Below are 27,871 nucleotides of genomic sequence, written 5' to 3' on the forward strand. Positions count from 1 at the left end.
ACCCCCACCCGTCTCCTGTCTGTTATCTAACCCTGTTCATCTCACCTCCTAAATCTCTCTCCAATCCAACTATTTGCCTCCAGCTACCCTCCCACTCCACTGCAACCTTCTCATCTGGTCTCCCCACCTGTGACTTCAACTTAGCCCTAGTTGCTCTGCTTCTACAGATCAGGCAGGTGACCCTTCTACAGCTCAAATTGCTGCTGTAAAGACTTCATTGGCTCCCCACCAACCACTGGGCTTTGAACTGACAATTACATTGGCATGGCCACTGATGGTTACCACAATAGTGGTTGGTACGCGGAGAAAGGCTGAGAACCAGGACACCAGATATCTCCTCAGTCCCTTCCATTGTGGAATTCCAGTTATGGCCTGCTGGAATTGCTTTACTAGAACTCAGCTATTATCTCTGATAAATCAAGTGCAGTCTTCCCTGGAGGCAGAGAAAAATAGGAGACGACCAGAAAAGGCCACTTAGAGCCCTGAAAAGGTGGTCTTCTGGAAGGAAGACACACTGGCTTACCTGGGGAGCCTGGCCAGCCCACCTGGATCCAAGGACATGGCTGCCATAAAACAGCTCCTGTCAGACTTGCCTCTGATATGATATTCATACCGCCACTCACCCTTGGCCCTTTCTGGAAGTTCTACCAGTAAGTAAGAATTTGCAATATCTCTCTTCCTGGATATAAAGATGGCTGTTTCATACTTAAACTAAAAATAACTCCAAGGGATTCTAAATAAATGGGTACAATTATTATTATTTTGTATAGATAGTCCATTTGGGGTTATAGAAGGTTGTCCTTCAGCACAGAGGCAGCACAGCTTATGGGTGCCTACGATATGTCAGGCCCTGGGCCAACTGCAGGGGACACACAGATGGCTGCCCTCACCACACTTTCCTGAGAATATTTACATCACTCTAATGTCTGAAACCACTGAGTTTCTAAGTTACCACACACACACCACTTCCAAAGTAAAAATGCACCCTTGAGGATTTTGTGTGCACTGGAACTTTTGTTTAAAGGGTATAACCAGCTTAGTTTCCCTATACATGATGGCTAGCCCAAGAACCCTATCCAGTCTCCCAAGGCTTCCTTGTCACAAGGTCTTATTAGAAAAAAAATGAAGGAAAAGGACTTATCTCTGCCCTGAGAAAGGGAAAGCAGCAGCTCAGCTGTCATTTTCCAAGAAAATATGTAAAAATACTCTGTCTCACTCAAAACCAAGCAAATGTGAATTAAAATGAGATACTGATTTTTTTCAGTCAACCTGACAAACATTAAAACATGATTAATACCTAATGTTGGTGAGTGGGCATTGCTATCTTGGCAGGTGGGAGTGTAATTTGAGGCTGCCCAATGGACAGATCTTTGACCCACTAATTCTACTTCTTCTAATTTATCCTACAGAGGCAGTCAAAGGCAAACCTTACAAATTTTCTACAATAAATACACATTACTCCATCTGTATAATATCTTGTATAATTAGAAAAAAAAAAAAAAAAAAGAAGCAGGGGCTTCCCTGGTGGCGCAGTGGTTGAGAGTCTGCCTGCCGATGCAGTGGACACGGGTTCGTGCCCTGGTCCGGGAAGATCCCACATGCCGCGGAGCGGCTGGGCCCATGAGCCATGGCTGCTGAGCCATGGCCGCTGAGCCTGCGTGTCTGGAGCCTGTGCTCCGCAACGGGAGAGGCCACAACAGTGAGAGGCCCGCATACCGCAAAAAAAAAAAAAAAAGAAGCAAAACTGTATTTTAAAAACGGAGGAGTGGCGGGGGTAGGGAGATAGATCTCTTAGATGATTCTGGCCAAGTCCCCTGATTCCCTAGCAATGCAGATAAGACCATCTATGGAATGTTAGGAAAGCTGGATTTGAGGATGATCTTGTGTCAGGAGGAATTGAGATGGTGGCAGAAGGTTTTTGTCTAACTGTCAAAACCATATCTGGCCTGATATCTGGGAGAGTTTATAAAAAACCTCAGATGGGGCTTCCCTGGTGGCGCAGCGGTTGAGAGTCCGCCTGCCGATGCAGGGGATACGGGTTTGTGCCCCGGTCTGGGAGGATCCCACATGCCGCGGAGCGGCTGGGCCCGTGAGCCATGGCCGCTGAGCCTGCGCGTCCAGAGGCTGTGCTCCATGGCGGGAGAGGCCACAGCAGTGAGGGGCCTGCATGCCGCAAAAAAAAAAAAAAAAAACCTCAGATGTCTTCTTTGCCAACATGAGCTTGCCCTTGCAATGTTTCTGTGTTATCATTGCTGCCCAAGGCAGCTGAATAAGCCCAGAAAAGCCTTCTTGCTGATCTGAGCACATTTGTGCCATCCTAAATCAAGTGATTTAACTTCACCACCTTTTAACCAAGCAGGTGGCTTTCCCTGGCACTGTCCTCTCCCAAACTGATCACGCACGGGCACGTACACACATACACACACACACACACACACACACACACACCACCTCCATTTCCTTTAGAGGGAATGGTTACCAATTCCTGCAGAGCAGCAAACTCAGGGACATATTTAGCAAGTCTTGAGGATGCTCGTGACAAAGGCTTGGGAGTTTTTGAAAAATACAAGTCCTGCCTCAGCCCTCTTAAACCTGTTCTGAAGCAACAGCACTGACAGACTTGCCAGTTTATCAGGAGGCCTCAGAATGGTTATGTTAAGCTCCTAGCTTCTAGAGCCAACCTAAGATTGCCCTTCTGTAGAAGATGGGCAGAGCCTTTGAGGGGAAATACGACCTGTGTTTCTGTCTCTTTAAGGCTTCTCCAAACACAAGTCAATCTTTTTCAGCTGCCTGATGGAACAGCTGCAGCCAGGGCTGTGATGACCTAGGCCAGGGGGCAGCTTCTTCTGTGACACTCAACTAATCATTCCCTTTGCCACCACCATCCCACACCCATTCTCACTCAGGCCATATTAACTGGCAAGCTCAGAATTTTCCATCACCCTGGAGTCCCAAGCCTGAGGCCCAGCTCTGCCACCTACTTGCTATGTGATCCTGGGCCAGTCATTTCCTCTCTTGGAGTCTCTGTAGAACTACTTGGAGAGGGCAGTTGTGTGGCCCTTGGAGTTGTCATTTGTACTCTAGGTTGCCAATGACGTATCTCTTCTTGAAAGTAAATCTGGAGAGAAGTAGAAGAACAGAAATAGGGGCCTAGTGTGGGGAAGAGGAAGCAAGAGGAAGTTGGGAGACGACCTGGAGCCCCCCAGAAGCACACTTTCTGTTCTTTCCCTTGCAGCTCCATCCTTTGCTACCCTGTGAAACAATAGTCCTCCGGGCAACTTTGAATGCTCTCTTGCCCCTCCTGTGGAGGCCACGCCCTGAGCTCCCAGGGTGCCCCTTTCAGGCAGGGTCAGAGGTGGAATGTCAGCACCTTGGCCTGAGCACACCCCCAACGCCCAACAGGAAGCCAAGAGTCAGGTTGGAAAGTCCAGGAAGGAGCTATTGACCAGGACAGAATTCAGATGGAAAAACCAGATTACAACAAAGAAGAGAAGGCATTTGATAATAACAGCAATTATTTCTGCATCTCTCCCCACCCCCGCTTTCTCTTTGCACATGCCTTTGCGGGCAAAGATAAGTTTAGTAGGACACATGCCAGCAGTTAAAAATGATCATCTCTGCAGGAACTTTCACATTCTTTGCCAGTCCATTTATTTCTTTATTTCCTTTTTTAAAAAATGTTTTTAACAGGCAGCATGTATTTAATAATCAGAAAAACCCCAATAATGTCTATCCGACATAATTACACATGGGAGTGGGGAGGAAGAAGGCACAGCACAGGCTTGGTAGGGGCTGTTCAGGGGCAAGAGAGGCAGCTGGGGATAGGACAGGGTCCTGGAGGAGCCTGATGTTTTACATGGGGAATGAGGAAGTTTTATCTGATAAGATAAGCTTTGGACAGACATCTGAAGGAAGTTAGGGAGTGAGCCTGGCAGTATCTGGGAGAAAGCATTTGATGGAGAGAAAATAGCAGGGACAAAGGTCCTGGCCTTGCTAACCAAGGGAAGGGCTTGAATTTTATAGCCAGGTCTGCCTGTCTCATCTCCAAGCCTTTGGCCAGGGCTGGGAAGAACTTGAAGGAGCATCTCACCCATGCTTTCCTAAAGTGTGCTCCATGGAACATAATCCCAGAAAATATTCTGAGAGAAGAGGACCACATCCATACTACCCTGCACTGGAAGAGATTCACAATGAACAATGGCTTAGTCAAGGTGCTGAAAAATTGTGCAGTAAAAGAAATTCATCCAACTTCATAGCAGCAATTCAAAACAGTTCACCATGAACCTCCTTTTTGCTGTAAAATCTAGTCACATCTGGCAGAACACATATACTTTGTGAGATGCCCATATATCAGTCCGAAGACCTGAATGTACTTCTGCATGTTCTCCTTTAAGCTTGTGGCTAAGAGGAGTCTGGGCCTTGGCCTCTGGACTCTCAGCCAAGCCACATTCCTAGAAGCTTCTTATCTATATTTGATAGCCTGAGGGACCAGTTTAGGCTTCTCCAAAGCCAGAGAGAGAGCCCCTGTACACTGTACAGGGTACCCTCTCACCATGCTGTGTTTTTGTTTAGCCATCTTTAGGTAAAGACTATAACTTAATAGGAGCTTCATCTTCATGTATGCTAACAATGTATGCGTCTTTTCTGAACCTGGTCCTCCAGTGGGCAATGCAGGGCTGGTGCATTTCAACCACACTCATGACAAATCAAATATACTTTAATCAGGCAATAGCGACAATTGAAGCCTCTATCTGCACACCCCACTTCTTGTAGAAGTCTGGGAGTCTGTGGACTGGGTTTGTTTTTTTTTCCTATAGGATTTTTTAAAAATTGAAGAATAGTTGATTTACCGTGTTGTGTTAATTTCTGCTGTAAAGCAAAGTGATTCAGTTATACATATATATCCATTCTTTTTTAATATTATTTTCTATTATGGTTTATCATGGGGTATTGAATATATTTAGTTCTCTGTGCTATACAGTAGGACCTTGTTGTTTATCCATTCTATATATAATAGCTTACATCTGCTAACCTCAACCTCCCACTCCATCCCTCCTCCAACCCTCTCCCCCTTGGCAACCACAGGTCTGTTCTCTATGTCCATGAGTCTGTTTCTCTTTTGGAGATAGGTTCATCTGTGTCATATTTTAGATTCCACATATAAGTGACATCATATGGTATTTGTCTTTCTCTTTCTGACTTACTTCGCTTAGTATGATAATCTCTAGTTGCATCCATGTTGCTGCAAATGGCATTATTTTGTTCTCTTTTATGGCTGAGTAGTATTCCACTGTATATCTGTACCACATCTTCTTTTTTTTTTTGCAGTACGCGGGCCTCTCACTGCTGTGGCCTCTCCTGTTGCGGAGCACAGGCTCCGGACGCACAGGCTCAGCGGCCATGGCTCATGGGCCCAGCCGCTCCACGGCATGTGGAATATTCCGGGACTGGGGCATGAACCCGTGTCCCCTGCATCGGCAGGCGGACTCTCAACCACTGCGCCACCAGGGAAGCCCTGTACCACATCTTCTTTATCCATTCACTTATTGATGGACATTTAGGTTGTTACCATGTCTTGGCTATTGTGAATGGGGTGCATGTATCTTTTTTTTTTAATTTTTAAATTTAATTTTATTTATTTTTTTATACAGCAGGTTTGTATTAGTCATCCATTTCATACATATTAGTGTATACATGTCAATCCCAATCGCCCAATTCATCCCACGACCACCCCCACCTCCCTGCCACTTTCCCCCCTTGGTGTCCATACGTTTGTTCTCCACGTCTGTGTCTCTATTTCTGTCCTGCAAACCAGTTCATCTGTATCATTTTTCTAGGTTCCACATATATGCGTTAATATACGATATTTGTTCTTCTCTTTCTGACTTACTTCACTCTGTATGACAGTCTCTAGATCCATCCACATCTCTACAAATGACCCAATTTCGTTCCTTTTTATGGCTGAGTAATATTCCATTGTATCTATGTACCACATCTTCTTTATCTATTCGTCTGTCGATGGGCATTTAGGTTGCTTCCATGACCTGGCTATTGTAAATAGTGCTGCAGTGAACATTGGGGTGCATGTGTCTTTTTGAATTACAGTTTTCTCTGGGTATATGCCCAGTAGCGGGATTGCTGGGTCATATTGTATCTTTTTGAATTAGAGTTTTGTCTGGATACATGCCCAGGAGTGGGATTGCTGGATCATATGGTAATTCTATTTTTAGTTTTCTGAGGAACCTCCATACTGTCTTCCATAGTGGCTGCACCAACTTACATTACTTACTTGCCAACAGTGCTGTGGACTGGGTATTTTTTCTTCCCTGCTAAGGACCAGTGTGGCACTGTGGCCTTGGGACTCATTTATGAAATGCCAAGCCCCTCAGTACTTTTTACACCTGCCTTCCCAGAAGACAAGAGCCTCTTTTGCCTCTGAAAGCGCACCCCGTGTAATGTGGTTTCAGAGGCTGGGCCTAGGGTTGGGCAGACACAAGAACCCCAGCTCTGCCATTGATTGGACACATGACTTGGGCAGGGGGCCTCGGGTGAATTTAGAGCCTCTGTTTCTCCATCTGCTGAATGGGGGCAGCCATTCCCATGTATGTTGTCGGGGTGACCCCCCCCAGGTGTGTTGTGACTACAGAATGGGGGCAGGGGACAGTATGTGGGGTGTTGAAGCAGAGCTGTCCTCCTTTTCTTGGCTCCAGAAATATTTCTGTCTAAAGAACTAGGACCTGTCACTGTAATCAGGGCACCCCCGCCCCCAGACTCTGCTGGAGACTGGGTCAAATTTAATTCAGCTTTTTTCCATGTTCACCTTCAGTTCCATGTAACTACCTCCAGGCCTTTGTCCCTGTTGTTCCCCTGCCTGGAATGCCCTCCTCTATCCTCCATACCTTTGGGGAACAGTGGGACCACTGTCTCAGACTTTCATGCATGCCCTCTCCCCAGCAGCCCAGTGGTCTCGGTGGCACTGACCAGCTGCCTACTCCACCCAGTGCTGGACCCCCTGGGCAGCAGAGGAAGCAAGAGCTTAGGATGCTAGTGAAGCAGGAGCACAAACAACAGCAAAAAATATTTTAACAAGTAGTAACCTGCTGGGCAAGTTTGTTTGCCAGCACAGCTGGGCTGGGCCCCCGCTAGTGATCACTGGCTGGGATGGACCAAAGACCAAGCTACACACGGCCACCAGGGGGCGTAAGGCGTAAACACACCGCGGGAAGCACCTGAGTGTGTGTGTGTACATCCCTCCACAGTGCTTAGTGCCAGGAACTGACAGTCAGTGGTGGAGAGGCTGAATGCCTTTTAAGGGGCTTACAGAGTGGTGGCTCAGGCTTGGCTCTGAATGTTGGCCAATGCTGATCCCAGCAACTCCCGCTCTGTGACCCAGAGCAAGTGTCTTAATCAGTCTTATCCTCAATATCTCATCTGCCAAATGGGAATAAGAATGGTGCCCACCTCAAAAGGTATTGGGTTTAATTAAATGAGTCAGTCCATGGATTGTGTTCACTGGTTGCTCACACCGCAGGCTCATGGAGCATGTTCTCAGGGTCACCAAAGGAAGGTGCTTTAAAATAATTTTTTATTTAATATTTTATTAAAAGCATAATGGGAGAAATCAGAACTATGTTTAACTTCTTTATAGTTACCTGTCAGTTTAGTATCATATTGTATTGTTTTTATATCTGATTACACAGGTGAGGGTCCTATAATCCTTTTGGTGTTTGGCTTAACTGGCTTTTCAGCCCAGAGAGGTCCCCAGAGGTCCCCAGCTACAGATGATGGGGCCCCCATGTCTGTTGGGAGGTGCACTTCCTGAGAGATCCAGAGCAGTTGAGCAGATGTCCATGCAGGGCCCAGGAAAGTAGGCCCTGGTGGCATCCTCTGAGGGAGGAGTTGGGGGATGGGTAGCAAGGTCCACATAGGGTCCCCGATCCTCCATGCCCAGAGACCAGCCTGCTACCCAGGAGCTGGCCATGGGGAGGCCCCACCTTAGAAACCCCATCAGTGCTCTCATCCATGCCCCCTCCTCCTTCAGGTCACGCCCAACCTTCTACCCTACACCCCCCCAGGTGCACACCCTGTGGTTCTCTGACCCCCAGATGACCTCCCCATTTGTCCCCTAGACTTGTGGTACCACCTCAGAAAGCATTTGGAGAATCTGGGGTCAGTTGTCACATGGCTGAGGAGACCCTGGCATTTGGGGTGGTCAGGGTGCTAGGAGTCCTACAGGATAGATTCACACAACAAAGGATTGTCTGAGTCTTGTCCCACCTTCAAACATCTCACCTGGATGTTCAAACAGGTGAAGAATCTGTTTATCTCCATTGGAGTCTACAACCTTGTTCCATTTTATTTGGAAGTACAAAATAATGCCTGCACAGGTTTAATATGTAGCAAATTATCATAGTTTGTGTCATTTGGTATTTTACCAGGAGTTGTTCACCAAATAGGAAAGTCTCACCATGATGGCAACAATACTCGTGCTCCTCTGCCTGGAATGCATTCGTAGCTGCCATGTTATAGGGCTTCTGAGTATGGGCGCAAACACAGGAAGACTTCATTACATCCTTGTGCCCCAGCATTTACATACTGCCACACATATCACTTTATTGAAAATTATATTATTTGTATATATAAATATATCTTATTATGTATTATAAATGACTGTGCTTTATATTACAACTAAAGTGTTACACTGATTTTTTGAAATTATGTGTAGAGATAAGTTATATTTTCTTCAATTTTCATTGTAGGCTCATAATGGGAGGTATGGCGTTTATTATTCTGAAAAGGAGGCTCTGAGAATCTCACGAACATACTATGAGCAAAAAATCCAGAAACCAAGGATATTTCTGAAGTAAATACTTTCATTTAGTTGAAGTTCGAAACCAGACAAATGTAATTTATGCTATTAAAAGTCAGGACAGTGGTGACTTTGGGGAGGTAGGAACGTAATGAGGACTTGGGGGTATGGAGTGCTAGAAACATGCTTTTGCTGATCTGGGTGCTGGTTGCACATGTGGGTTCAGATTGTGAAAGTTCATTGGCTGTATCTACTTTTCTGTATATATGTTATGCTTCCATTTAAAAATAACAACAAAAAACAAAGTTAACATCACCAGTGATGGGACAAATCAATACCATGTGCTGAAGCAACATGGGACTGTCTTGTGATATTCCCACAAAAAGTACATAACCCGAGTCTCTTCAAGAGAAAACACCTGACAAACCCAGCTGAGGGACATCCTACTACATCACTGGCCTGTGCTCTCCAACCGTATCAAGGTTGTGAAAGACAAAGACACACTGAGGAACTTGTCCAGAGAAAAGGAGACTTAAGGGACTGGACAACTGAATGCAATGCATGGTCTGGGAATTTGGGGGGTTTACAGAGACGTTATGGGGACAGTGAGGAAAATTTGAATAAGGTACATTGATTAGATAATAGCAACGTAACAGTGTTAATTTCCTGATTTTGATTCTTGTACTGTGGTTATGTAAGAGAATGTCTTTGTTTTTAGGAAAAACCACGGAAGTATTTAGAGGTGAAAGGGTATCATGGCTGCAACTTATTCTCAAAGAGTTTTAAAAAATGTATATATGAAGAAAGAGAGTGGGAGAGAGCAAAAGTGATAAAATGGGGAGCCTGGGTGGCCAGTCTATGGCTATTCATTGTATTTTTTCAACTTTTCCATAAATCTTAAAATATGCTATAGTAAAACGTTGGGATTTAGGGGCTCCAGGTCTGATAGTGGAACCCTAAACGTTGGCTCTTCCTTTTTCTGTTCCCACAGCCACAACCCCAGTTCTCCTGGGTGTCAGTGTGAAGAGGGACAGATAAAGAAGGAAGTAAAGCCTGGCATTTCCTGACATGGTGGCGAGGTCTTGTGTGGGCGCTGAGGGCCCATCTCTAAGCGTCTTAACTTACAGCAAGGCTTAGTGAAGTTGGCTGGGGTTGGTAGCTCTTGCCAGCTGCCTGACACCTGACTTTCTTTCCTCAGCATGACCTCTGACCTCAGGGGGCACTGGGATCAAGGCAGGTGCCCCAAAGACTGTAGAGCTGGCTGCTGTGCCCCGACCCCGGCTCCCAGAGTTGCCGGAACTGCCACTGGCGCCAGCTAAAGCAGCCAGGTTGGTGCTCAGCGTTCCACCCCCAGCCCAGGGTCAAAGGACACGTGTGAGCAACTGTACCTGGCCGATCTGAGCTGCACGGGATGAGGGCCCCCCCAGTCCCCTCTGCTGCCCTCAGAAACCACAGGCTTCTGGATTTAGTGCTGGGGCCAAGGCTTTGAAGGCTTGGCTGCCCCCAAAATACCTTTTCAGCTCACCTGCCCCTGCCTGAAATTATGCCATTTGAGCTCTTCTCTCCTAGGAGAGACCATTTCCAAACACTGACTTCTCCTAAAGTACAGACCTCGTGTTGCAGTGGTCATAGTTCATGGACTTGGGTAAACACATTAAATGCTGTTATTTTCTGTAAATCAGTCGAATCTAGCTCTGAGCTCCCATTACATTGGGCTGGGAGGAAACTCATCCCAGGTATTCTCCCGTCACATTGATGGGCAAGGTCCTGGGGATCATGGGGGGCTCTTCTGGTCATCTATCCCTGCAGTTTTGTCCCAGCACTATGTCCCCTTTCAGTTTAGGGGGCACAGGGGGTCACCTGCATCCTGAGATCCAGAGCTGTCTGCCCCCCACTCGGTCACAGCCTGACTCTCCCTCTGGGAAATCTGCTTTCTCTCCTCCCTCAAGTCCTACCTTAAGCCCCTTGGGCCTCCCATTAACACATTTTACAGATGGGGAAACCAAGGCCAAGAGAAGAGATCACAGAGCAGAATGAAAAGGAGATGATAAAGTCATTCCCCCGTAAGTTACTGTGTGCCCCTTCCAGGGCCACTTGCCTTTCATCAGAGAACCATTCTCAACTGTGAGCACTGAAGCTCAAATGGCAGGATTTCAGGCTCCAAGATAGGCAAGCAGGGAGTAATTCGGTGTAGGGGTCTTTCTGCTACATTAGGCTCTCGTGATGGGTGAAGAGCACAGGGCCAGGGGTCATAAATCCTACCTCTCCCACCAACTTATTTCAGCAGACTCTGTTCTGTGTCTGGGCCTCAGTTGTTCTATCTGTAGAGTGGGGTCAGACCAGGAATCCTCTAGGCCTGGACGCTCTGGGATTCCCTGAGCAATTTATTGATCCCTGGCATGGCTTCCTCTGGCTGAAAAAGGTATACCCCCAAATTCTACTCCTGAACACTCAGGAGAAGCAGCAGCAGCAAGGATTCACCACCCCCCAGTTCCCCCAGAGGCTGGGCAACCGGAGAGATAGGGTAGTGAGACACCCGTGCCCAGACACCTGTGCCCAGAGCAACCAACAACTTGTCACTCAGAGCAGGAGCGGAGAGAGGAGGAGCAGGAGAAAGAGCCCCTTTCTGAAGACCCAAGAGACACATGGGGGCCCAACTGAGCCCGGGGCGCCTGTGTCCCCATGCCTTCCCTGCAATGCCTGTCCCAGTAGGGCAGCTCAGTGGGAATAAAGAGCCACCAGCTCACCCTCACATGCCCCTGAAGACAGCATTTGGGTTGCAGCTGGAGGGATTTAGATTAGACTCACAGACTGCCAAACCAGGAACTGCCAGGGCACGGGCATGAGTCCATTCAGCGGGGCCAGGGAGGGGCAGCAGGAGGAGCTTATGAACTGCACCTGACAACATTTGCACTTGAGCCCCGAGTTAGAAGGTGAATTCAGGCCAAGATGCCCAGTGCTTTCTGAGCCTCAGGGAGAGTTTTCTTCCTCCAATCTGGGAGGCTTTTAGCCCCTGATGTAGCCCTCCAGTGGCTCCTCATGGTTCCTGCATGTAAGGGCAAACTCCTGCCTGGCATTTGAGGCCTCCAGAGCCTGGGGACCCCTGTGTCCCCAACCACACATCTCCTCTTTGTCGATACATGCTGAGCAAGAGCCAGGCCTCCCTCCTCTCTGTCTGGTAAATGTTCACTGCTGCTGAGGCTTTTGTGCCTCCGCTGGGACGCTAACGACTTTGCTCTGGGCCCCTCTTCCAGGAAGACCTCCCAGATTAGTCAAGTCTCCTCAACCAAGCCAGGATCCTTCTCAGGGACACTACCACCTCCCCCAACTTTTGACAGTCTCTTGCGATCAGTTCCTTCCTGAGGGTCTTGGGCTTTTTCCCAGTGGAACAGCAAAGGTCCTGCAGGGTGGCCTGGGACAGGGTCAGCCAGGCTGGAGGAAGGTGGGGAGTTCGGGAGGTTTCCTGGAGGAGGGAGGCCCTGACAGAGGGAGCCAAGTTGGTATCAAATGTTCTGAGAATGCCCTTGTCGAGGACAGAGGCTTGGAGCAGATCTGACTCATTCCTGCCATCGCGTTGTCTGGCTCTGGGCCCAGCCAGAGGGCCTGCTTGGACCCCTTGCTAGCAGATGGCCTTGCAAAGAGTGACATCTGTTTTGGGCTATGCTATCCAATCTGGTAGCCATTGGCCACATGTGTTCTTGGGCACTTGAAATGTGGCTAATTTGAGTTGAGATGTGCAGTGAGTGTGAAATACTCACTGGATTTCAAAAATTTAGCGCCCAGGGCTTCCCGGGTGGCGCAGTGGTTAAGAATCTGCCTGCCAATGCGGGGGACATGGGTTTGAGCCCTGGTCCGGGAAGATCCCACATGCCAGGGAGCAACTAAGCCCATGTGCTACAACTGAGCCTGTACTCTAGAGCCTGAGAGCCACAACTACTAAAGCCCTCAAGCCTAGAGCCCGTGCTCCGCAGCAAGAGAAGCCACTGCAATGAGAAGCCCGTGCAACCCAACGAAGACCCAAGCCAGCCAAAAGTAAATTAATTAATTAATTAAAAAAAAAATTTAGCCCCCCAAATAATGTAAAATATCTCATTAATTTTTCATATTGATGATATGTTAAAATGGTAAGATATTTTGGATATAACTGAGTCAACTAAAATATATTCTTCAAATGAAATATACATTTTTCTTTTATATAAGATTTTTATTATTTTAAAATTTTATTTTTGTTTTTTTCTTCCAGTTTATTGAGATATAATTGACATACATCACTGTATAAATTTAAGGGGTACAGCATAATGATTTGACTTATATACATCATGAAATGACTGTCACAATCAGTTTAGTGAACATCCATCATCTCGTATGGATAAAAAATTAAAGAAATAGAAAAATCTTCCTTGTGACGAGAACTATTAGGATTTACCCCTTAACAGCTATCACGTATAACTTACAGCAGTGTTCATTATATTTATCATGTTGTACATTACATCCCTAGTACTAATTTATCTTATAACTGGTTTGTGCCTTTTGACTGCCTTCATCCAATCACCCCCTACCCACACACCCCCGCCTCTGGTAACTACAAATTTGATTTCTTTTTCTATGAGTTTGTTTTTGAAGTATGATTGACCTACATCACTATGTTAGTTTCTGGCACACAACATAGTGATTCGATATCGCGATACATTTCAAAATGATCACTGCTCTAAGTCTAGTTACAATCTGTCACCATACAAAGATATTACATAATTCTTGACTATGTTCTTCACATTGTACATCTCGTACCTGTGACTCATTTATTTTGCATGTGGAACTTTGTACCTCTTGATCTCCCACATCTATTACTTTCCTCCGCCACTCCTTCCCCTGGGCCCTGCAGTCCAGATCTCTTAGAGGGTCACCTGGCTGCCCTGGGAGGGCCTCTCTGGGATCTTGGGAGCGAGCAGAGCCCACCTTGTCTTGGGTACCCCAAATGTGCCCAGCATTTGCTCCAGGAAGCAATCTTGCCATGGATGAGGATTCAGGACCCAGTCCTGGGTCCCTTGAGGTTGGCCATCCCTATTGGATGTAATAGAGTCAAACCTTGCACTGTAATTATAACAGGAGGAGGCCACTTTGGTTTTAAAATAGTTTTAAATTTAAAAAATGGGGCTTCCCTGGTGGCGCAGTGGTTAAGAATCTGCCTGCCAATGCAGGGGACACGGGTTCGAGCCCTGGCCCGGGAAGATCCCACATGCCGCGAAGCAACTAAGCCCGTGAGCCATAACTACTGAGCCTTCACTCTAGAGCCCGTGAGCCACAGCTACTGAGCCCATGTGCTACAACTAATGAAGCCCACGTACCTGGGCCTGTGCTCCACAACAAGAGAAGCCACCGCAACGAGAGGCCCGCACACTGCAGCGAAGAGTGGCCCCCACTCGCTGCAACTAGAGAAAGCCCATGCGTAGCAACAAAGACCCAACGCAGTCAAAGATAGTAAATAAATAAAAATTTTAAAAAAAATAAATGAATTAAGTGGAAGGATGTAAGGAATGAGGAATCCTGGCAGCCTTGGGATAATTATTTTAAAATCAGCTCCCATTTCTCAAGTCCTCTGCAGCGCCAGGACTGTGGTGCCACCATCCCTGGGAGGTGGCGGTGGGGTGCTAAGATCCCTGGCAGGACCAGTCGTATTAGGCCTATTTGTTCACCACTATGCTCAGTGCTCTGGCGTAGAGCAGGAGAGTTAGCAGACAGATCCAGCTTCAAATTTTGCTTGGCCACTTGCTTATTTAACCTCCCCCAGCCTCATCTTCCTCATCTGTAACATGGGGGTGATGACAGTTCTTAGATCATAGGGAGAGTCAGACATCTGCCCCAGGCCCTTTACCTGCCTTCAGGGGCAGCATTACTAGCGTTACTTCCCTGCGGCCACCTGCCCCCAGGCTGGGCAAACACTGTCCTCCAGACACTATTCTTTTCACCATCTCCTGAAACATGGAGAGAGCAAATGGCCCCCAGATTGGGCCAGGGGTGCCAGCCAGGCTGAAACTGTGTCTGGCCCTGTGCTGGAGCAGCATTTGCTGAGGGCCACTCTGGGGACAGGTTTGCCTTGAGCATGAGAATGGAAGGGGGGAGTCAACAGAGCAAGCCTCTCCCTTACCTGCCTCCCTGGTCTCGAAGCTAGAAGTCTAAGGCCTAATTCTACCCTCTCCTCGTGGCCTCACCCAAAACCCAGAAGTATCCCATGACCCTGGAGTGCCCTTCTGGTATAGTGACAATGACAGGAGCTGTGGCCAAAGTGAGTAGACCGATGCGCCCCTAGCCCCGCTGGTACCTGCAGCTTGGCCTCCTTCCCAAGGATGTTCAGACACACCACCGGCCCATCTTTCCAAAAGCCTCGACCCTGTGGCCCCTCAGCTATCACTTTCTTCCCCTTCACAACCACACGTATACATTTGCTGTCCCGGTTTTACTTCCCCTCACTCCTCAGCCCCCTCACTGTCCACCACCTGCCCCTGTCCTGGCTCATGGGGCACAGTGATGGCTGGGTCTCTAAACCTTCTGGACTGGGGCTGGGACTAGGGTGAGTCCAGCGAGGCACTTACGGTGCACATTTAAGGAGACACGCACCCTCAGCGTCATACAAATGCAGGGTCGGGGCCTGAGGGTGTGTGCCTCCTTAAATTTTGCACCCTAAGAGATCACTTGCCTCACCCCAGCCCCAGCCCTGCCTCAGACTCCTCAGCAGCCCCCAATGCCCCTTTCCAAACTCTCCCACCTAGGTATCTCAGATGCCACTCTGTGGCTTTCCCTCTGAGCGGATCCTCCGCAGGGCCGTGCGCTGGTTCTGTGCTAGATCCTGGGTCCCTTCTCTCACTGAGCACCCTCCCCCTCCCTCCCCTCAGCCTCACCCACCACCTTGAGTGAAGATGCTCCAAAGCAGCACCCTCTACCCTCCACCTCTCTCCTCGGCTCAGACACCAACACCCCAGAGCTTCCTAGCACTCCTCTCAGGGCCCCACAAAAGCTGTGTGTCCATCCTGGTCTGCTGCTGCCCAGGCTTTCCTGTCCTCTGTCTCCGCCCAGGGACACACCCTGCACTCCCCTCCACCCTCACAGAGAGCCAAATGCTATCTTTGGGCTCCACCTCCTAGGTCTCTCTCATCCAGCCCCCTTCTCCCGGCCTCCACCACCCTGTATTCTTTCTCCTGGCCACTGGCCACCACCTTCTCTTGCTGCCAGTCCTACCTGCCAACTCACACTCTACAGGGATCTCCCAGCCTTTGCACATCTGCCCCTGCCCCTCCTCTACTCCAGATCCTTCCTGACTCTCATTAGCCTTGGGAGAGAGTCCCAGGCCCTCCCCCAGGGCTCCAGCCCCACTTGTTCTTCTCTGTTCCACAAACACCCTGGGCTCTCACCTGGGAGCTGGCACACCTGCTCTTCCCTGAGCTCAAACATGCTGTTCCCTTCTCTCTGCCTTGGAATACTGGTTGGAATTTAATTTCTTCACCAGATGAGGACATCACAGTGTGAGCTCAGGGTGGGGAAAGTAGGCTCCCCCTTTTCTCTGCCCCCACGGCCCCTGCCCCGCCGTCTGTATCACCCTCACCTGTTCGGTGCCCACGGCCCTCTCAACATCCTGTGCTTGACTCATCACCATGGCCTCCCCGATGCCTGGAACAGCACTTGACAGAACACAGGCACTCAACGGGTATTTGTTGCATGAATGCATGAATTTATTAATCAGTGCATGGATGGATTGTCATGTAGGTGGCTTTGGTGGCTCGGTGGGGACGAAGGGAGATACTCCGTAAGCTGTAGCCAGTGCCTGCCTATGGCGGCAGGTGGCTGGAGGGAGAAGGTCATGTCACCTCCAGCAGGCTGGGTCCTGATTTTAATGGCCTGGCAGTGAGGTGTGTGCATGGCGGAGGCCTGCAGAAGAGGTAACACCGAGAGGGCAGCTCTGCCCACTTCTAATTATTGCTTGAGTCTTTCTGGCAATGCCAGCTGCCTGCCCTGGAGAGTTTGGTCTCATCCATCACAGTGTGAGCTCAGGGTGGGGCTGCTGCCATTGCCAGCGGGGAAGACAAGAGGAGGTTCCCAGGGGCCTTTGGGTGTTGGAGAGCAGAGGCAGCCTTAGGCTCGGACCATGCTCAGCTCCTGTCCTTCCTGTCCCCAGGGCAGCTGAAAGGCGTCCCCCGACTTGAGGGTCCCATCGAGAAGCCTCCAGCATGGCCAAGGAGCAAGCCAGCTGAAGTGGGGTCCACAGCAGCCCTACGCAGGGAGCCTTGGATGGTTTGGTGTCTGCTGACATGGAAGCCCTTGGGAAGATGGTGCTTCAGTGGCCGGCTGGGCAGGTAGGCAGCTCAGGCCCAGAAGGAGGCCTTGACCACACGGCCCTTCAGTGGCTGTGGCGGCCGGAAGTTGTTCACCATGTGGATCCTCTCATCATCCTCTGTGGTGAAAAGCAGGCTCCGGAATTTCTCCATCTTAAGGCAGAAGAGATACTCAGTGCAGAATGGGGGCGCTGTGGTCCTCTCTGATCCCAGACACAACATCTGGCATACCCTGCCCAGCCAGTTCTGCCCCTCTCTCCTCTTCCCCCTAGGGCTTGTCCCTACTTCTCCCCACTCATGTCCTCTTTGGGAACCCAACCTCAGTTACTTACTCACTGAAGAGCCTCTGGACCTGGACCCTGCTCCACCTAGTTCCAGTTCCTGTCCAGCTAAGAATCATCGGTAAAGGCAGCGTCCAGATCCTAACACACGAGGGGTGGTCCCAGGACCCAGGGATCTCTCCTTCTAGTCTGTGTCCAGGTCCTAATAACTAACAACCAAGCTGACTCCCACCCAAGGATCTAAACATTTATTAGCAAAAGATGGGAGCCTTGATGGTGGGACCACAGGCTGTGGGCTGCTGGTTGGGAGAGTCACACTGTCCGGGTGTGCCTGAGTGTCGCATCCTTCCATCTGGTACTCTGGGACGGCTCACCTGCCTCTCAGAGATGCTGATGGGCTCCCGGAGCACAATCCAGGTGACGCTCTCGCTCAGTGGGGGTGTTGTCAGGGAGCCAGGGTAGGTCCAGTAGTGCCGGCTGGCAGGCAGGAGGTACTTGGGGTTGAAGCAGCTGAACTGGGCCTTGGTGCCCTGGGGCACGGTGGGGGACCCAGGAGTCAGCAAAGACCTCCCAACAGGATGAGACCAACACCCTCCCCACCGATTTCTGTCAATAGGATTTAGGCTTCTCCTTGGCCCATTGATGCAAATTGTGGCCAGATGTCTGTGATCCCAGAGGCTATATTCCAGCCTGGCTGGCCCTCTCCACCCATTCCCTTGTATGTAAAAGCTGTGGTTCCTAAAGCTCTTTGGGCACCATGTTCTCTCCCTTGCCTTCAACAGAGCTTAATGGCGCTGCTGGTCAGAGAACCGTTAATGTGACAGGCATCTCATCAATCCTATGCCCAACCAGACTTCACGCTGGGCATTCAGTGGGGCCGTGGACCCTGATGACGAGGAGTCAGTTGCAGGGCACCACAGGTGCTGACCTGCACCCTTCACCTCTGCCAGGGTTTGCTGCCAGGATGGAGGAGTGGATGGGCCCACTCCATGATCTAGCCTCTTCCTTCCTCCCCACCAGGCTGCTGTAGATCAAGGGCATGGACCCCTGGTCTCACCTTAAACCGAACCATGTAGAGTGCATCTGTCAGACGGTTCATGCTGGGGTGCTCGTCCCCCGTCTGTCAGGGAGAAGTAGTGTGAGGCCAGATCTCACTGTGTTCTGGAACTAGGGGTGGTACCAGGCCTCCCACGGCCTTCTGGGCCCAGGTAACCCCCTCACCTCCAGGAAGACACCAACCACAGCCAGGCCATCGGGTGCTGAGGCCGCCTCCCCAAAGGTGCTGTACTTCTTGGCATTCCAATGAACCAGGTGCAGCTACAGGGGCAACGACAGGCCAGGCCAGTGCTTAGTGCCTCCCAGGGGCCATGGGAGCTCAGAGCCAGGCTTCCCTCACTCCCACCGGACTCCTGGCCCCTCTGCGGGAGGGGCGGGCCACAGATAGCATTTACCCTGTTCTGGGCCTGACCCTTTTCTGAGCCCCAAGGGACCAAAGAGATCGGGCCCTGCCCTCCGTGAACTGTGAAACAGATAATGACTATCCAGTGTGACACCTCCCTGAGGAAGTGAAGCCTGCAGCTGAGTCCAAAGAATAAGAAGGGGGTTATCAGATGGAACTCTTGGGACAAGGTATTCCAGGCTGAAAGAACAGCAGCCTGGAGATATGAAAGAGCCAGGTGTGGGCAGGGGATTCATCACATGCAGGTCAATATAGGAAGAGGTCAAGGGAGATGAGGCCAGGCAAGGCCAGTTCATGCAGGGCCTTGAATGCCAGGCTTAATCCTTGAAGGGTTGTTAGTAAGGCTGTGGTGGGACTGGATTTGTCCGTCATAAAATTCCTTCTGGACACACAGATCAGGACGACAGTAGGCAGAGTTCAGGTGGAAGACCTGAACTTCAGGTGAAGGGCGTCTCTCCCAAAGGTCCCCGAGTGACTTCACTCTCTCCAGTACCCCACACCAGGCACCTGTCAAGACCCTGGCTCCCCAGTCCCCAACTCCTTCCCCAAGTGGTAAAGGGATTCAGGTAGAGGAGGGTCTTACTTCGCTGGGGAATGACTTGCCGTCCACCGTGTGCTCTGAGCCCTCACTGTGCTTCTTGCCCCAGTGGAAATGGAGCTGCTTGAGCCGGTAGGGCCCATCCAGGGGGCCCCCAGTCACCACTGCGGGGAGAAGGGCGGTGTGTAGCAATTGCTGTGAGAGAGCCCACACCGCCCGCAGACAGCAGCGCCAATATCAGGGCAGTGCTCAGGAGAGGGATAAACTTTTCATTTGCAACATTCCTTGCTCTAAGTGGACTTGGATCAGCCCCCGCCCAGTTCCCTATGCCCTTAGCTGGGCCAGGGCAGAAATCCTGGAGCCCTGTAGGTGACAGAGGAGTCTGGTACACTGAGTGGGTATATCTCTCCATCTGGATCCTCCCCACTCTTGCCCAGTTTCGAGTGGAAGCTGGGACTTTGCCTCTCAGGCCCCGATTATCACTAACAATAGACCTCCCAGGTCTGGAGCCCTGACCCACAGCTGGGTCGGAAAAATTCTTTTCTTTAGTCCTGATAGTAGCTCATGAAAGACAAAACCTATTATTATTTCTATTTTATAAAGGAGGAACTGAGGCACAGAGAGGGCAAGGCATTTGCCCAAGGTCACACAGCAAGGCACTGAGCTAGGATATAAGCCTGCATCTACTTCATATAAGTTCAGAGCCCAAGGCCCTAATCACCAGGTCGTGCTGCCTCCCCAGAACCTGGAGGCTCCCCAGGACCTGATGTCTAGAGGCCAGCTCCTAAGGGTCCCCACTCTGATGGTCAGGCCCAGGTACCTCCAATGTCCCTCCTTCATGCCCTCTTTGGCAAGCCCCACTTATGCTGGTTTTGTGAATTTCCCACTCTGATACCTGGCGAGCTGGGGCCACTCACAAGGCCTCCTGGGACTGATTGAATTTCCAGCTGAAAGAGATCTGGCAGTGGAGGGAGCCCCAGCCAGGGCAGAATGTGAGCTCCTGGATCAGGTGACGGCCCTGGGCTCAGAGCTCCACTAGGCCCCTTGAGGACGGGTGACCAGGGCAGGGCCTTGCCCCCTGTGGGCCCTTCAAGGAGGAGGACCATGGGACAGCCCAGAGGCCCATTCTTGCTGTCCTGCCTCATCTGAGAAGCGGGGCCTGTCCATGGCAATGCTGGGTGGTTGACTGAGCCTGGGGCTGATGGCTGTGGGCCAGGGCAGGAGTAGGCAGCTCCCTGCTATGGGCTGGGAGGGCCCACTCTTCTGAGCATGACCCACCTGGGACTCCACAGTGCAGTCTCTTAGGGAGTGAACTGCCTCCCTAAACCTTGAGCTTGGCTCCCTTAGCCTCCTCTCTCCACCCTGACCATAGAACACACTGCCATTCACTGTGTACTTCCTATGTGTTCAGCAGTCTGCAGACATTAATCCCCACAGTGACCTAGAGGGGGACACATTGTTACCTGTTACCCCCTTGGCCAGACGTGGGACTGAGGCTCAGAAAGGTAGGTATCCTGCCCAAGGTCACACAGCTGGGGAGTGGCAGAGACCCAACTGTCTCACTCCCAAGCCTACTTTCTTCCCACTGGTCCCCTACCCCTGAGGCCTGGGCATTCTGATCGGGGACGGAACCCAAACCAAGTCAGAAAGTGAGCCCCTGGATCAGTGGTCCAGAGGAATGTTTCCTTGGGCCTTCCCCTGCCAAGAGTGGCCTTCACTGAGCTATTGATGTCTGAATTGAGCCCTCAGTGCCCTCTGAAGGCTGTTTAGAAGATCCAACCATTTGAAAACTGCTCCTTCATAAACTGTGATCTAAGGTCATCAAGAGCTCCATGTCCCTCCCCAAAGTTCTGGGTGGGAGGCTTTTCTTAGAATTCAGTACCAAGAATGCTGTCTCTCTCTTCTGAGGATCTGCTGGATTTCCTACCTTCTGCAACAAGAACTATAACTGATCCTCTTTCCCCTTTTCCCTAGCCTACCAGGGAACTCAGAGTTAAGCAACTAAGATCATTCCTATCTGGCTTTCCTCCCCTTCTCTGCCCTTTGATTTTCTATTTGAAACTTAAGTTTCCCTGAGTGCTTTCATTGTGCGTATGGGGGGGTTGGGGGAGGCGATAGAGGGGCAAAGTACCAGTCACTTCCTTACATAAGAAACTTTAGCAGGTTCCCTCCTTACCCCACTTCATCCCTCACAGGCCTGGTCATAAGGACAAAAATCCCTTTACTAAGGAGCACTCCCGAGGCTTCTGTCCAAGAATTTATCATGAAGGAACCCGAACTCTAATCCCAGGGCAAAGAGACCTTGGAAGGAGCTGCTACAAGTTCCCACTGGCCTCTCTTTTGTCCAGGATGGTTGGGATCTTGAGGCTGTAGGTGGGTTGGAGAAAAGACCTTTGGAGTGGGACCAGGCTGGTTCTGGCCCTCCCCAGCTCAGTGAGTCTCTACTTGCCCAACTTAGAGGTAGGTTCTTGAGAAGAATAAAAGAACTGCCTGTGACCTTAGCAAGGGGCCTGGCACACTGAACATTTTATTTCCGTTCTCTCTCTGCTGGGCTTGGCCAGATCACACAGAGAGGAGGGTTTGGCCTTAGGCCACACAGCAGCTCAGTGATGGGGCAGGGAGTGAAAATAAACCTGACCTAAAGCACAACTGAAAGAGAAGAAAAAGAATTAGCATTTCTTGAGCATCTGCTATATGCCAGCACTACAAACATCACTTCAGTTTTTCATTTCTCCTCTCTATGATCCTAGGGAGGAAAACAGGGTCTTAATGCTCCCATCCTATGCATCAGGAGACTGAGGCTCAGCCTAAGGCTTCACAGCTGGTGAGCAGTGGAGCCTTCCTTCCCTACCACAGCATGCTGCCCCTCCTGAGCCTGCCCGAAACAGGTTAGGATCCCGGGGGGAAGGGTACCAGGGTCCGGCAAACATCACCATAAGGGCCACTTACCAGTTCGGTCATCACTGTCATTGAAGTCCACTTGGACAGAGTGGCCATTGTTGGCGATGCTGAGGGACGTGCAGGACTCATAGGAAAGCTCCAGTGTCCTCAGGCTGGGCGAGTACACAGCCTTTCTGGATACGATATTGATTGGTGACTGGCGGTCTCCCTGGGCAATGGGATACAGCTTGTGCCAGTGTGAGGGGCCTGCAGATGGAGAGAGGGCAAGGACTCAGGCCAGCCTGAATCTCTGGGCTGCAGACTGAGGGCACCTGTAGGGGATGGTCCATGGCTCCCTGCTTTGGAGCCATGAAGTGTGGAGCTCCAATCCCAGCTCTGCCACTTCCCCTCTCAGCCTCCATTTCCTTGTCTGCGAAATGGCCTCACTAAAACTCTCCACCCAGAGCTGATAGGAGGCACAGAGAGGTAATGCATGGAAGGCAGCCCAAAAAAGCTACAGGCTCAGGGGCAGTTTGGGGTAGTGGGTCCTCCCCGACAGGCAGTATTGCTTAGAGAGGTCCCCGGGCTCCCGAACTCCCTTACCTGACCCTACCAGGTATCTGGCCTCTTCCTGCACTTTGGCCAAGTTCGAGTTGGTGTTTGTGAAAATGACAACAAAAGTTCACATCAACCTCGCTTTGGCTCTGTGACATGAATTTGCTCCTCATACCAGCCTCGTGAAGTAGAAACGAGCATGATCCCCATTTCACAGATGAAGGAACTGAGGGCCACTGGCGCATGTGCGTGCACACACTTGGGCACTGGTATAAATACACAGTGTGTGCATGCATTGCCCCCAGCTGCCCTCCCCAGACATGTGCAGGTCCGGGGAGATTTTCACGTGTGCACACATATATGCACAGTGACCTGAGCTCACCGCACCCAGAGCCATCAGGCCCAGTAACACATGTGTACAAACACATAGCCCTGCCAACTACCTCTGACACACACATACGCACCCTCACACACAGCTATCCCCTGTTGCAAACCCAGGTCTGCACTAAGAGACTACAGCAAAACACATGCTCGTGCACACACATACACACACGCACACACACGCACACACACCTGCATGCACGCCCACGAGCACCCACCACCTGCCTCCCAGAGACTCCATCTGCAGCCGAGAGGCTCGGCATCTCCCTGGGGAACATCCTGAGATGCAGCCTATTTTTAGAGCTATTGCCGGCTGGTGCTTCTCCCCGTTTTTGGCTTCTTAAGTTTTCCTGAGAAAACAGCAGCAGGTGCCGACAAAGCTGTGTCCCCAGTGGATGACTCAGAATCATGGCCCAGACCCACTGGGTTATTTTTGAAGTCCTGTGAGCATGCTGCATGCCGGCACCTCCATCCTCTGTCTTTTCCTCCCTCATCGCAACTAGACTGGGTGGCCCAGGACTGGGCGAGGGGCAGCAGCTTCAGGGTGGCCAGCTATGGGGCAGGCCTATTGGGATACTGGACACAGTGCTGGTGGGCAGGACCAGCAAGAAGGCTGGAGTCAGGGGGAAGCACCCTGAAGCTGGCTGGGAGCAGGTGCTGGGGGGGAAGAGGATCTTCTATGGGTCGTGTCAACCTGCCCCTTCTCTGCCTCTCTCTACATCTCTGCTGATCTCTGTTGCCTTTTTCTGAAAGTCTCTTTCTAGCTTTTGCATGTCTAGATTTGGGGTTCTCCTCTCCAGAATATTCTCCTGTGTGCTTGGGGTCCCAGAGGGGCCAGAGACACCACAGCACCTCCCTAACTCCTTCTGGCCCATTGTAACCTCCAAACCCCCAGGCTTTGTAGCCTAGGACCCCCGCCCACCCTCACAGAGTGCCTATCTCTCCTCAGATGAGTGGGACGGGGCCGTTCCTCCCACCAGCACTTCCGCTTCTCCCCACCCCCACCTGCCTTGCCTGGGTTTCATCCTGGCAGCCTGGATCTTTGCTCCTCATTGTTCATCTCGGGAAAAGCAAGAAACCCTTATCCCACACCCCGACCCCAGTTTGGTAAGAAATAGCCCAAAAGGAACTGACTTGCCCCAGTCTCACACTCAAGCCTTCTGGCTCTCACCGTCTGCCTCTTCTCCCTTCCTCTGCATCTTAAGTAAACTGAGGCAGGACCGAGGAGCTATTCTCCCGGTCAGACCAGGAGGCTGGTGTGGGCCACGGGCTCCCATGCCTCACACCTGGACGTGCTCAAACACCCTGCCCGAGGCAGACACCCAGACACATCCGTGAGCCCCCAGATGCTCCCTTCCTTCACATACCTGCCGACTCGAAAGCTCGGACGCTTCGACCGGGAAACTCTCTGCGCAGGACACCGCGCCCTTGCCCACGGGGAGCCCAGCTCGCCGGAGGTCCCGGCACACACGCGTGCGCGCTCCCCGCACAGACACAGCGCACAGCGCTCCGCCGGGACCGCCCCCCGCTGCCCTGGGCTACCTTCACCCGCTGCGCACTCCGGCGATGAGTGAGTGTCCCGGCCCGGGTCAGAGCGAACGGGGCCGTCAGGGGCTGCGCGGAAGAGGCGGCTGGACGCGCTCGGCCGCGGGGTGGCTAGCTGGCGGCGGGGCCGGCCGGGGTGCAGCGCGGACTTTGCGCCAGGTGCGGGGGGAGGCAGGGCTCGGGCCGGGCGGGTGGGCCGGGTTCTGGGGAACGGATGGGAGAGGGATCCCGGTCCCGCCTAGAGGATAGGGGGCTTGAGGGTACCGCAAACCCGGCTGGGCGCGAGGGTCAGGAGCGAGTCCCAGCGGGTGGGGGCCGGCCGGGGTCTGCGCCTACCGTCGTTGTGGCCGTAGCCCCAGCCGTGGTGGCCGGTCATGCTGTTGCCGTCCCCGCAGCCGTGCACCTGCCGGCTCGGCTCAGTTCTGCTCGCTCGGACTGCGGCTCCGGCCCCGCTCGCTGCCGCGGAGCAGCCTCTTAAAGCGGCGGCAGGCGGGAGGAGCAGCTCCCAGGCGACCCGCCCCCCACCCCCCCCAGCCGGGCGAGAGGGGCCGGCCCTGCCCCGCCCTCGCCCACCCGCCCTCAGGCCAGTTGAGCCCCGAGTTGAGATGCGAGATGCGGGGGGTGGGTGGGGGGCGGTCAAGGGGACCTAAACCCCAGCCCCATCCCCACCCTGGCCCTGGTCGGAGCACTCTCCCTCCTTACCTCCAGCCCGTGTACAGGCTCTGGGGCAGGAGAAATGGCCAATGCTGAGGGCGGCCTCTGTTTCTCCACATCCCATCTATTCCCCAGGCTTGTCACTGGGCAGTAAATCCCACCACCAGAGACCTGGGCTCTGGGCCCTGAGTCCTCTTGGACTGGGACCCTTTTAAACTGCAGATTGCACTGACCATCAGGTGTCCAGAACTGGAGCTTCCCCTGTTTGCCAGACACTGGCAAGTTCTGGGCCAAGCTTTGGGTCCTTCCTGTCATCTAACCCTCTCAGCTTCCCTACAACAATGGGTGGTCCTTCCATTAGCCCTATTTCACAGAACAGGAGACTGAGGCCCAGAGAGGTGAAGTGACTTGCCCGAGGTCATCTAGCCAGAGAGTGAGGGATTTACTCTTAGTTTGTCTCACTCCTAGGCTCTTGTGCTCTTTACTACTTCCCCTTGGTGCTGGGGGCAAAGGGGTCCTGTGGTTGGGATCTGGGAGCCCTGGGCTAGGAGGAGGCCTCGGGCAGAACCGGAGCCTCAAAGGGGGAGTGGGGAGTTTGGGCTTTAAGCACTGGTCATTAAGACAGACAGACCCACAGACACCAGCTGGCTTTCCCATGGAACTAAGTCTGAGGCCTTGCCTCCACCCTCTCCTTCTCCTCCTGGCTTCCTCCTCTGTCTGGGTCTCTTTGCCTATTCCTCTACAGCCTGCTGTTTGTCCCTCCTTTCCTTGCCTCTCCATGACCTTTGGCACACCTGCTGGGAGCTCAGGGCCTCCACCCTGCACTCAATCTCAGTGTCTGCCTTGGCCCAACATTTTCCCACCCACAAGGCCTGGTCCTTGCTGTGCCCTCCACCTGGGACGTCCTCTGTCTTCCACCCACTGGCTCCAGCCGGCCCAATCCGACTCATCTGAGGATGTGGCCTTATGCCAAGGATAGGGCTTGTCTCTGGCTAGGCCGCAGCAGGCAGTTTTGGGAAGACAAACAGATGAGTGGATAGAAGGACAGACAACTGATCCCACCCAGGGGCTTGTACCCAACCAGAGTTGAAGGGCCATTTGTGAAATGTCTGCTGGTCTGACCTCTACCAGAGGAGACTATTTCAGGCCCTGTTGTTGGCTGACCTTGTGAAGGAATGTGCCATCTTGTCTGCCAGGCTCCCCTATATCTGTGTGGCTGTCTTGGTTTCCCTCTCCCAGGCCCTGAACCCCTCAGGTCCCCAAGTAGAGTTGTGGAGATCAAGGGACAACTGGTCGCTGGGCCAAGGTCAGTCAGTGACTTCCCAACACTGCCTAGATGCTCCTCCCTGACCCAAGAGCTGGAAGGGGCCCTTAATAGAAATCTGACCCTAGGGCAGGGGGGCAGGGCATCATAATAAACATGTAGGGGGTGGCCCCCAAGACTGTCATGTGACAGGGCATGCAACCTTGTCAAGGTCCCAGGTCTCCAAACCAGAAATGTCATCTTTAGACCAAGAAGACAAAGACTAGCTTCAGAGTGAGGACTGCAGTCTCCGGTCATCTCCCAGAAGAGCCAGCCACTCTTCTCCTGGGGGAGTTGCAACACTTTCAGGGCCTGGGGATGGGCCCAAATGTGTCTACTTCATTGACCTACTTCCCCCTCACTGTGACCCAGAAGACATTTCCATGTTTATTTCTGGTGCTAAAAAAGTTGGGATTACTTAGTTCTGAATCCAGTTTCATCCGCACAGCAACCCCACTTTACAGATGAGGAAAGCAAGGCTCAGAGAAGTTGAGTTAGGCTGTACAGTGAGCAACTGAGCAAGAATGAAAACCCAGGGCTGCTGAGTCCCTTATTCAGCATGTCTAAAATCACCAGGAGAGGGGAGGAAGTGGATTTTAAATTTGATTATCATTTGTGTATATATGCAAGGCTCTCTTCACAATGACTTAATGGAAGCTAGGGAGAGTGTTTGCCTCCAGGGTGGAGACTGGGAGCCCCGAAGGGTGGGGGAGGGTGCGGAATGGGGGTGGGAGGGACACTCTTTACTGCCTACTCCTTTTGAAAGAATTAAAGTATTGCCTCTTTAACAACCAGATAAAAGTTGATCCAATTCTTTCCTTCCTATATCCTGTCTTTGGCAATTTTCTCTGGGTGCTGGAGAACTGGGAACTCAGGTAGGTAAGAGGAGCTGATGGAGTCTGCCTGTCTCAGGTGAAGCTCCAGTTTCCCTGCAGCCCACTCAGGTCAACTTGGGAAAGACTGTGCCCCCATTCAGGCACCTCCTGTCTCAATTACGTGCCGTCTTTAAAGCTGAATTGATTTCACTGCTCTGGAGTTTACTCTTTGGTCTCACTGGCATCAGTGGCCTCCTGGATTTTGCTGTTTCTGGAGGAGAGGGAGGGTAGGGATGTGTGAGCCATAAGGAAGGGCTGGAGAAGGAG

At 51.6% G+C, this 27,871-nt stretch overlaps 1 protein-coding gene across 2 annotated transcripts; it reads right to left on the reverse strand.

The window, feature by feature from the left end:
- Positions 1-16,511: 16,511 nt before the first annotated feature.
- On the reverse strand, positions 16,512-25,252 carry CA7 (carbonic anhydrase 7). 2 transcript variants are annotated; one of them, XM_029208315.1, is made up of 7 exons: positions 25,109-25,252; positions 22,361-22,558; positions 19,457-19,575; positions 18,636-18,731; positions 18,472-18,534; positions 17,789-17,944; positions 16,512-17,286 (listed from the first exon to the last, which is right to left on the reverse strand). In XM_029208315.1, exons 1-7 carry the CDS (start codon positions 25,146-25,148, stop codon positions 17,164-17,166), a joined length of 795 nt encoding a protein of 264 aa, XP_029064148.1. In that variant the 5' UTR covers positions 25,149-25,252; the 3' UTR covers positions 16,512-17,163. The 2 variants fall into 2 exon arrangements, with proteins under 2 accessions (XP_029064148.1, XP_029064158.1); XM_029208325.1 differs by lacking the exon at positions 25,109-25,252 and adding an exon at positions 24,399-24,704.
- Positions 25,253-27,871: the final 2,619 nt, after the last annotated feature.

This window comes from Monodon monoceros, unplaced genomic scaffold, assembly GCF_005190385.1.
Source record: "Monodon monoceros isolate NGI ecotype Baffin Bay Population unplaced genomic scaffold, NGI_Narwhal_1 Super_Scaffold_10, whole genome shotgun sequence".
NCBI classification, from domain to species: domain Eukaryota; kingdom Metazoa; phylum Chordata; class Mammalia; order Artiodactyla; family Monodontidae; genus Monodon; species Monodon monoceros.

Bases quoted from the DNA above. Each gene is read 5' to 3' on its own strand.
- CA7 (XM_029208325.1), bottom strand. From the start codon at position 24,504: ATGGGAGCCCGTGGCCCACACCAGCCTCCTGGTCTGACCGGGAGAATA. The intron at 22,559-24,398 runs GTGAGAGCCAGA...CTCCATCTGCAG, and splicing joins GAAGGGAGAAGAGGCAGACG to GCCCCTCACACTGGCACAAG. The intron at 19,576-22,360 runs GTAAGTGGCCCT...TTCTCCCCGCAG, and splicing joins TGACAGTGATGACCGAACTG to TGGTGACTGGGGGCCCCCTG.